The 10820-nt window shown below is 43.2% G+C and overlaps 1 protein-coding gene across 3 annotated transcripts in view; it reads right to left on the bottom strand.

Annotated features, from left to right (window-relative positions):
* Positions 1–10820, bottom strand: part of SLC39A6 (solute carrier family 39 member 6) — a 28705-nt gene that overhangs the window by 5709 nt on the left and 12176 nt on the right. For all 3 annotated transcript variants that reach the window (XM_021711132.1, XM_021711131.1, XM_021711130.1), the window contains 2 exons: positions 4615–4720; positions 1307–1684 (listed from right to left, as the gene is read on the bottom strand). In XM_021711132.1, the coding sequence (XP_021566807.1) occupies positions 1307–1684; positions 4615–4720 (484 nt within the window). The remainder of the gene's footprint in view (positions 1–1306; positions 1685–4614; positions 4721–10820) is intronic.

The raw sequence follows: 10820 nt of genomic DNA, 5'->3' as shown, positions 1-10820 counted from the left end.
CTGGAATTACAGGCATGTGCTACCACGCCCGGCTGATTGTTTGATTTATTGTAGAGATGAGGTCTCGAATCTGCAGGCTCAGGCAATCCACTCACCTCAGCCTCCCAAAGCGCAGGATTACAGGCTGAGCCACCGAGCCCGTCTGAGCTCACAGGTTTGAGACCAGCCTGGGCAACTTGGCGAGCCCTCGTTTCTAAAATAAATCAAAAAATTAGCTTGGCGTGGTGGCACATGCCTTTGGGTCCAGCTACTTGGAAGGGTAAGATGGAATGATCATCTGAGTCTAGCAGGCCAAGGCTGCAATGGCCGTGAGCAGCGTGCCACTGTATTCCAGCCTGTATGATAAAGTGAGACTCCAACTGAAAACAAACAAAAAAACCAAATAAAACCCCCCCACTTATTCAAGAACAAAAACTGTTTAAAAGGTTTAGAAAAAACTCTGTTGCCAAGAGTATAGATGTTTCACTTGCCACAGAGGAATTTACTATGTAATTGGGCTTGTTTACACTTGTTATTTCACTAATAGAGACTCTAGGATGAATTGCTCCCTCCTCTTTAAAAAACTGACATGTTATACAAACAATTATAAGCCCTGACCGTGCTCCTGTACATTCCCCCTCTGTTTACGTCGTGCATTATACAGTAAGGGAGGAAGTATACTCAGCTCCCAAAGAGAAGGCCAGGGCTCGTCTCAGCCTGGCTATGAAACAGCACTGCCAACCTGGGAAAGTGGGTCCACCTGTCTAGGCCTCAGCTGTCTAATTCTGAATTGCTTCCATGGTTCCTTCTAGCTTTAAATTACTGAGATTTGTAAGTATCTACTATTTTACAATTGAGGTACAACAATTTAGGGTGCTGTGATAATTGTGATAATTCTTCTTTGAAGATTGGTAACCAGGCTTTTTAGATGTATGAAGATTCTTTTAGCATAGAAGATGATGGAAAAGGCAATTTTACCCTAGTAAATATTGTTTATATTACTGATAAGGACAATTTAATGTATGGGGGAAAAAAACTTACACATACTCCATGTAAGTTAAAGCCTGATCTTAAGACTTGCAAATTAAGAAGAACTTCTGATAGTTAGAATTTAGGTAATGGGCTTAGCACAGTTCCTAGTATATAATCACATCTAACATTTATTATTTCATTGCCAAAACAGTAATAGAAGAAATAACACTCTGATAGTCTTGGAAGTCACTCATATCATCTTCTAAGCTAGCCTAGTTTTCGTTAACATCTGACTGGGTGTTTAACGTGACATTTCCAGAGTCAGCCAACAGGGAGCAAATGCATGTGTGTATACCAATTGCAAGGCCATCGCTGAAATTGTGCAGGCCGTCGCCCATGATCACCATCCAGGCCAGCGTGGCAATGCCAGCATCCTTTAGCTCCTCCCGAGAGTAGCGCTGGCTGTGACTGTGCGGGTGGTGGTTCTGGTGGTGGTGGTGGTGGAGAATGTGATGGTAGTCATGATGATGGTGAATGAGATCATCTGACTGGCCAAGTGTATCATGGAAGTGTGAGTGGCATTTGTTCTTGCACCCTCTGGGAACATATTCATTGTAGACTTCTTGGGGGTGAGCATGAGCTATCATGACCTCTTCTTCTTCCAAGACCGTTGGCTGCTGAGAATCAAAGTGGGAGGGCTCTTGGGAGTCTGCTCGCAGATAGCCCTCAGGTCCTAGGGATAAACATCAAGGACAGTGGGACAAAGTCAGGAGGTTTTGTTAATGTACCTGGGCACATTTCAGACAGTACCACTGACAAAGCTTACAAAAGATCCTAAAACATGGTAACTTACACCTGCAGAGCCAAATATTAGAGTACTTTTTCTCCCTTCCTTCCTCCAAATATTAGAGTACTATTGATGAAAAACATTGATTGATGGATTTCAGAAATGGAATTAGTCTCAAATATTAAGAATGGACTTTAAATGTTAACCTCTAATAACTATCTGCCAGATTCTTCCATAAGTTCTTTTGCCTCCCTACCTTTTATTTATTTATTTATTTATTTATTTTTTTTTTTTTTTGAGTTGGAGTCTCACTCTGTCGCCCAGACTGGAGTGCAGTGGCCGCTCCCGGCCACCGCAGCCTCGGCCTGCTGGGCTCCGGCGATCCTTCCGCCTCAGCCTTCCGAGTAGCCGGAATTACAGGCATGTGCCACCATGCCCGGCTGATTTTTTGATTTATTGTAGAGATGAGGTCTCGCTGCCCAGGCGGGTCTCGAACCCGCGGGCTCAGGCCATCCACTCACCTCAGCCTCCCAAAGGCGCGGGATTACAGGCTGAGCCACCGAGCCCGGCTGCCTCCCTACCTTTTAAAAGATGACTTCTAATCATAAAAGCACAAGCTGGTCAAGCACAGTGGCTCAGCCTGTAATCCTAGCTTTGGGAGGCTGAGGCTAGAGGATTGCCTGAGCAGGGGGTTCGAGACCAGCCTGAGCAACTTGGTGAGACCTCCTCTCTACAATAAATCACAAAAACTAGCCAGGCGTGGTGGTGTGAGTCTGTAGTTCCAGCTACTTGGAAGGCTGAGGTGAAAGGAACGCCTAAGCCCAGCTGGTCAAGGCTGAGGTGGCCATAAGCGTGCTACCACACTCCAGCCTGGGTGACAGAGTGAGTGAGACTCCAACTCAAAAAAAAAAAAAAAAAAAGCATATGCTTATTTTAGAAAAATGTTAGATATTTAAAAATTTATCCAGAAACATTTATTATCTGTGCAAAAAAAAAAGTAAATTTTGAAATAAGATTGTTTTTCTTTGTTGTGAATGCTGTTATCAGTTCTCTTAGGAGCATCCCTGACACTGTGGTCCAATTCCAGAGCCACTGTTTCCTCCCATTTCACTGTGGTCCATTCAGGAGGGATAGATGCAGGAAGAGGAGTGAAAGCAAGTACTTGGTCTTTAGAGAAAAACAGTATGTTGGAGAACACAAGGTGGACAGAAAGCCTGACAAATAGACAGTACCTATAACCAAGTTGTTCCCGCCCCTCAGTCAGCTGCTGTCCACTGCACATGACACTGAACCAGGGATTCTGGCAGGCACCAGGGATAGACTGGAGCACGACAAAGACCCTGCCCTCAAGATGCTTATGTTCTTATGGAGAGAAGCCACTTAGCAAGAAGTGTAGATAAATAAGGTAATTAGAGGCTCTGGTAAGTATACATGAGGAAGGGGCAATGTGGAGAGTGACTAAGAGACCTGCTGCATCTGGGTGACCAGGGAAGCCCTCGAAGGAAAAAATGTGTGAACAACAGGAGGAGGAATTTATGTGATGATCTGGGAGATGAATATTTAAGCAGAAGGAACAGTGTGTGCAAAGCCTGATGACAAACCTGTGTGCTCAGAGGGCGAAAGGAGGGCTGGTGAGGCCAACGGTGGGAAAGAAGGGAGGGCGCGGAGGACCTGGAAGGCCATGGCAAGGAGTTTGGTTGAAAATCTGAATCTGAACTGAGTCTGTCCGCCAAAAAATGCCAAGCTAACAGTCAAGTTAAAGGAAAAACTAGAGAAACATGGTTACACAACCTTAGCAAGTGGTCAAAATTACCACCACCAATAAGTGAAAGAACACCATGTCACTGAAACAGACATAGTATCACCTTGTGGCATTCCTGCCAAAATGGCTCAATCTAATCATGAAAAAATATTAAAGAAACTCCAAATGAGAGGCAAGTGAAATGCAACATTTGATTGTGTATTGAGCTCTGGACCAGGATTTTGGTAAGAATTGGAGGGCTGGCAGGGTAAAAAGGAACTAGTAGGACATTTGGGGGAAAAAAGAATAAGGTCTGTAGACTAGAGAATGGCATCATGTCAATGTCCATTTCCTGACTTGGATAGTTATACTGTGGTTACATTTGAGCATGTCCTTTCTCTTAGCAAACACACACTGAAGTATTTAGGGTCAGAGAAGCATCATATCCATAACTTACTCTCAAATGGTTTAGGAAAAAAATGTATGAGTGTATGTAGACAGTGATAGATAAAGAGAGAGAATGAGAAGTAAATGTGTGGTAAAATGCCAGGGAATCCAGGTGAAGGGGAAACAGCAATTCTCTCTACTATTCTGGAAACTTCCCCCAAATATGAATTTACCTCAAAATAAAAAATGATAGAAAAAAGAAATGTAAATATACATAAAAACAACTCACTAACTGGAAATTTTTTTTTAAAGTTTGAGATATTAAAAAAAAAAAAGGCCAGGCACGGTGGTTCATGCCTGTAATCCCAGCACTTTAGGAGGCAAAGGTGAGAGGATTGCCTGAGTGCAGGGGTTTGAGACCAGCCTAGGTAACTTGGCAAGACCTTGTCTCAACAATAAATCAGAAAAATTAGCCGGGCGTGGTGGCGCACATCTGTGGTTTCAGTTACTTGGAAGGCTGAGGTAGAAAGAACACATGAGCCCAGCACGTCAAGGCTGTGGTGGCCGTGAGTGTGCCACTGCATTCCAGCCTGGGTGACAGAGTGAGATTCTGACTTAACAAAAAAAACCCAAAAACCAGAAACCAAAACAAAAGGACACAGTCCCATCTCTTCCAGAGAGGCTAGGTTGCCAGCAAATCACAGAGTAATGAACCCCTCCTGCCCACTGTTTACTCATAAGGACTTACGATCATCTGTATCGACTTTTTCCTCATTTGTTGAAAGCTGAGATTCATACTTGGATAACTGCTTCTTAATTTCCACATCATCATCATTTTCAGGTTTTTTTTGATTCTAAAGCAGCAAGGGAAAGCAATGTTTTAAAATAGTCAATCTGCTTATGTGTACAGCATTAAATAAACAGGTAAGTAAAGGAAAACAAAGTAACAGTCCTCCATTGGAATAAAAGCCAGTTAAGGGCAGAGTTTATACTTACTAGCATAGCACCAGGCAGTATGTCAGAAAGGTCAAGAATCAATGCCTCAGTAAGATGAGATGTATAGAAATCACACATGAATCTCCCCAAATGCCCCCAAGTCTTATGCAAGTAGCACAGCATCCCTGGGAGCCTGTTAGAAATGCACTCTAGGTCACACCACAGAACTAATGCATCCGAATGGGGGTTTTATTTGCTCCCTGGGTGACTCATACACACATAAAACTTGGAAAGCTCTACCTTAGCTTACCAATTTAGAACCAGCCACAGGCACTTCCTTTAGGCATTTAGTGATTTGCCAACTAAGTGCTTCGTTGCCTCCATGCCTCTGTCTTCTAAACCTTGAAACCCCAAACTTCTCATACTTTTTATAACCTAAAACTATACTTAGTTTTTTTAGTTACTGAAACTGTAATACTGTAAAGGCGCAGTGGCTCATACGTGTAATCCTAGCACTTTAAAGGGAGGCTAAGGTGGGAGAATTGCTTGAGCCCAGGAGTTCGAGACCAGCCTAGGCAACACAGTGAGACCTACTTTCTACAAAAAATCAAAACATTAGCCAGGTATGGTGGTGCACACCTGTAGTTCCAGCTACCCGAGAGGCTGAGGTAGAAGGATTGCCTGAGCCCAGGAGGTTGAGGCTGTAGTGAGCCATGGATGTGTTTACTGAACTCCAGCCTGGGTGACAGAGTGAGCCCCTGACTCAAACAAAACAAAACCAAGCCGGGTGTGGTAGCTTATGCCTGTAATCCTAGCACTTTGGGAGGCTGAGGCAAGAGGATTGCCTGAGTCCAGGGATTCAAGACCAGTCTGGGCAACTTGGCAAGACCTCGTCTCTACAATAAATCAAAAAAATTAGCCGGGTGTGGTGGCACATGCTTATGGTTCCAGCTACTTGGAAAGCTGAGGCGGAGGGATTGCTTGAGTCCAGCAGGTAGAAGCTGTGGTGGCTGTGAGCCATTGCACTCCAGCCTGGGCAACGGAGTGAGTCTCTGACTCAAAAAACAAAAACAAAAAATGAAAATACTTTTCCTTACTAAAACACCATTAATGCTTTTTCTTTTCAAACAAGTCTCTGTTAGTTAGCCCTGAATTTATCACTAGGCTATTTAACCATTTTGAATACCATGCTTGAGAGACCATCCCTATCTAAGTTCAAGCAAGCAAGCTTTATGTTGCCTAAAGGTGACTGAACAATGATGCCTGAGTATTATTATCTACTGATGTTGATGGTAATATTTACAATGATGTAAATTATCACACAAACAACAGATTTCTTGTTTGTAGTACCTTTAAATATGACCTAATCCCCACCAAACTTGAAATTTCATTCTAACAGCCTATGAGGTATCTATGCATCCTTAGGTTACACTTTTTTAGAGTCAAACACACAGATGAATCTTTATAATTACCCCCAACATAATGCTTCAATCAAAGAAAGTAATTACATATTTGTAAAAATAAATGAATTCAGTGTTCTTAAACCTTTTTTGCTGATGCTTTATCTGTCATTGGGCAATAACTTTAACAATTCTTTCATTCTTCATTCCATAAGTACTAAGGACGTATAATGTTCCCTATGCTAAGGGTTGCCAGTACAAAGTAAAACAAGACACGCCTAATCTCTGTTCTCATGGGATTTATCATCCATGGGGTGGGGAACACTTTACACAGATAATGATTATACAAATCCTTGCTTGTAATATTTGATACATTTTACAATGGAAAAACAGAGTATATAATTAGACTGTATAATAACAAGACTGAAATAAGTTTCAGGGCAGCTCCCTTGGGAAAAAATATGACATTTATACCAAGACTCAGATAGACAGGAGTTTTGTGGGGGAAGGGTGGGGGAGGTAGCATTCCAGGCAGGGAGAAGAGAGCCTGGGAGCAGGAAGGACTCAGCACCGTCCTGGAACTGAACGAAGTACAAAGTGTTTAGGGCCCTGTAGGTCAGAGGGGATGGCTAAAAGACACCAGGCAACACCAACTCTCCTGAGAACAGTGGGCTCTGTCTCCAAAGCAGTGGAAGTCACTGAAGCAAGGAGTAGTGATGGACAATCTCATCATATTTCCTTTTTTTATTTTTGAGACAGGGTCTCACTATGGTGCCCAGGGTGGTCTCAAACTCCTGTGCTCAAGCAAACCTCTCACCTTGGCCTCCCGAAGGGCTGGGATTACAGGTGTGAGCCACTGCGCCCAGCGCATAATTTCATTTAAGCAAGTCATTGCCTGCTCTGTGAAACTGGATTGGGAAACGAGGCAATGTAAACAATGTGGGTAGTTCAATGAGGGGGCAACTGCTGTCACTCAGGTGGGCAATGACCATGGTTTGGACTAGAACGGTAGCAAGGAAGACGGAGAGGAACTGAAAGATCATGGACATATTTAATCAAGCTTGGTTAGCTATGAGGAGAGGAGGAGGTCATGGAGGACTCTGGCTTCCAGCATGAGCCCTACCCCTCACTGGTAGAAAGCAAGCTGGAAAGCTTGAAGACAAACTATTAGAAGGTTCTCTCTGTATCAAGTATGAAATGTAACCCCAATGTGGATGCAAAGAGTTCAGACCGACATAGTATATCAGTTGACCTAAAATTATGCTACAGCATCTCCTGGGGTGCAGGACAGATCTCAAGGAAAATGCTACGGGAAATGCCATGTATGGGCCTGAAGCACTCCCTATACTCACAATATCATGAGTAGTTCTTTCTTTCTGAGATAGTTAAAGGAGTTATTAAGAAACACTAAGATCTGGGTGTCCTTAACAAAAGTAAAACAACATATTCCAAAAAGATGAGATCATGTAACGTTTGCCAAACTCTCCTGGGAAGTTTTCGTCTAGAAATTACGCTTGCTCGCTGCTTCAGGTTCCTTATACATGTAGTATTTCTCAATCATGTATTATGTGTTAGACCAATATTTTAATTGGGAATTGGGGTTGGCAGGGTAAAAAAGAACTATTAAGACATTTGGGAAAAAAATAATTCTAACCTAGGCATTGGAGAGAGCAGTAAACAAGACAGAGAGGTGCTGACTTTTAGGAGCTTACATTCCAGCAGACACTTTTTTTTTGAGTTAGAGAATCACTGTCATCTAGGCTGGAGTGCAGTGGCACGCTCATGGCCACTACAGCCTCGACTTGCTGGGCCCAGGCGATCCTTTCACCTCAGCCTTCCAAGTAGCTGGAACTACAGGTGCAAGCTACCATGCCCCGTCAATTTTTTTGATTTACTGTAGAGATGAAATCTCACCAAGTTGCCCAGGTTGGTTTCAAACCCTGGGCTTAGGCAATCCTCTTGTCTCCGCAAGTGCTGGGATTATAGGCGTAAGCCACCGTGCCCAGTTAGCAGACATATTAAAGCGAAGATCATCAAACTTCTCTGACTATAAGCCACAGTGATATATGCAATGTATATATAGTGATACAACATTGGATACTGTAATATTACTGGTGCATTTAAAAACATTGGTCATTACACAAATTGAGTTTATAACTCACTACTAATCTAGAGATGAAACCTAGAGTTGGAAAAAAAACTCAGCTTTTTTATTTATTTATTTATTTTTGAGTTGGAGTCTCACTCTGTCACCCAGACTGGAGTGCAGTGGCCGCTCCCAGCCACCGCAGCCTTGACCTGCTGGGCTCCGGCGATCCTTCTGCCTCAGCCTCCCAAGTAGCTGGAACTACAGGCACGCACTACCACACCCGGCTAATTATTTATTTATTTATTATAGAGATGAAGTCTCACCAAGTTGCCCAGGCGGGTCTCGAACCAGCAAGCTCAGGCAATCCACTCACCTCAGCCTCCCAAGGCCCGGGATGACAGGCTGAGTCACCGAGCCCGGCTAATAGCCTATTTCTTAAAGTCTCAGGTTAGAGAGTACCAGATTAAAGGTTAAATTCTTTAGGCAAAATTTGAAAACTAAGTTGAAATTAGAATGTTAAATAACTTATGGCATTTGAACCAAAAACACTGTTCAATAGCAACAAATCAACCAGTCTCCAAGCATCCCCAAAACAAAAAATGATCTTTTTTGTTCTGAAAGGTAAGAATAATTCCAGAAGACATAAAGAAGATGTGAGCTCAAACCAGTCCAAGTGAAACACACAAAAAACAAGGACATGGAAGATGACTTCCTAGATTAAGAATGAATAAACTGGCCGGGTACAGTGGCTCATGCTTGTAATTCTAGCGTTTTGGGGGGGGAGGTGAAAGGACTGCTTGAGCCTAGGGGTTCGAAACCAGCCTGAGCAGCATGGTGAGACCTTGTCTCTATAATAGATCAAAAAATTAGCCGGGTGTGATGGTGCATGCCTGTGGTTCCAGCTACTTGGAAGGCTAAGGTGGAAAGATCACCCGATCCCAGCAGGTCAAGACTGCAGTGGCCATGAGTGTGCCACTGCACTCCAGCCTGGATGACAGAGTGAGACACCGAATCAAAAAAAAAGAAAAAAGAAAAGAAAAAAGCAATGGAACAATTTCGGCTCACCACAGCCTCAAACTCCTGGGTTCAGGCGATCCTCCTGCCTCGCCTCCCAAGTAGATGGAACTACAGGAGTGCACCACCACACCCAGCTAATTTTCTGATTCTTTTGGAGAGACAGGGTCTCACTATGTTGCCCAGACTGGTATTAAACTCCTGGGCTCAAGCAGTCCTCCTGCCCCAGCCTCCTAAAGTGCTGGGATTATAGGCATGAGCCACAATGCCCTGTTGAATAAACTCTTTTTATTTACTTCTCCCCTCTAAATTTAGGTCCACTAAAGAGGGTTCAAAATGTTCAATTTAAGATTTGAGTGAATGTCAAATCCCTAAGGACAAATACTCTTAGGATGGAAGAGGAAGCCATTTCCTGTTTACACATGCATTTGCTTCCCACAGTGATCTCTACATTCAGCAAGAAGCAACCGTGTTGGTTTTCAAACCTCTGCATGCCAGTTATACTTATTACTATAATTGCACAATTTAATTACATATTGCTCCAACTATGAAATGGTAGTGATATGGTTACTTATATGAACATAAAGGTTGAATGCATTAGAGATTCAAAGGCAAGATGCTAAAAGAGATATCAAATTATGGAAAGCTACCACTGCATAACATTTTAAAAATTTCTCAAACCTAGATTCTACATTCAGAATAGCTTTACAAGTATGTTACCTCTTGTTCAGTTTAGAGAAACCCAACTGGAAACTGCAGATGAAGCAGCATGGCTGTTAAAAAAGAAAAAAACAAAAGAAAGAGAACAGAAAAAAAAAAGGTACAGAATACAGGACTCCAACTCAAAGAAAATCTTGGTCAATATCAGATGACCAGAACATGAATGCACAGATGGTTTTAGGATAACTTAAAATGTCTGAGATGTGCATCTATTATTATTATAATTTTTTGAGTTGGAGTCTCATTCTGTCACCCAGGCTAGAGTGCAGTGGCACACTCACACCCACCCCAGTGTTGACCTGCTGGGCTCCGGCAAGCCCTCCTCCTCAGCCTTCCAAGTAGCTGGAACTACAGGTGCATATTACCACACCCGGTTAATTTTTTCATTTATTGTAGAGACGAGGTCTCGCCAAGTTGCCTGGGCTGATGTCAAACCCGCAGGCTCAGGCAATCTACTCGCCTCAGCCTCCCAAAGTGCTGGGATTACAGACTGAGCCACCGAGTCTGGTCGCACCCATTATTTTTATTTTTATTTTTGAGTTGGAGTTTCACTTCGTCACCCAGGCTGGAGTACAGTGGCACACTCATGCCACCCCAGTGTTAACCTGCTGGACTCTAGCGATCCTTCTGCTCCAGCCTTCCAAGCAGCTGGAACTACAGGTGGCATTACCACACCCGGCTAACCCATTATTTTATTTATTTATTTATTTATTTTTTTAGTTGGAGTCTCACTCTGTAGTCCAGACTGGAGTGCAGTGGCTGCTCCCGGCCACTGCAGCCTCGACCTGCTGGGCT

The sequence above is a fragment of the Carlito syrichta genome, unplaced genomic scaffold (genome assembly GCF_000164805.1).
Source record: "Carlito syrichta isolate Samal-C Ts95f unplaced genomic scaffold, Tarsius_syrichta-2.0.1 Scaffold301868, whole genome shotgun sequence".
In the NCBI taxonomy this organism is placed as follows: domain Eukaryota; kingdom Metazoa; phylum Chordata; class Mammalia; order Primates; family Tarsiidae; genus Carlito; species Carlito syrichta.
The sequence above is the reverse complement of the archived record's forward strand: the minus strand, read 5'-3'. Positions and strand labels throughout refer to the sequence as shown.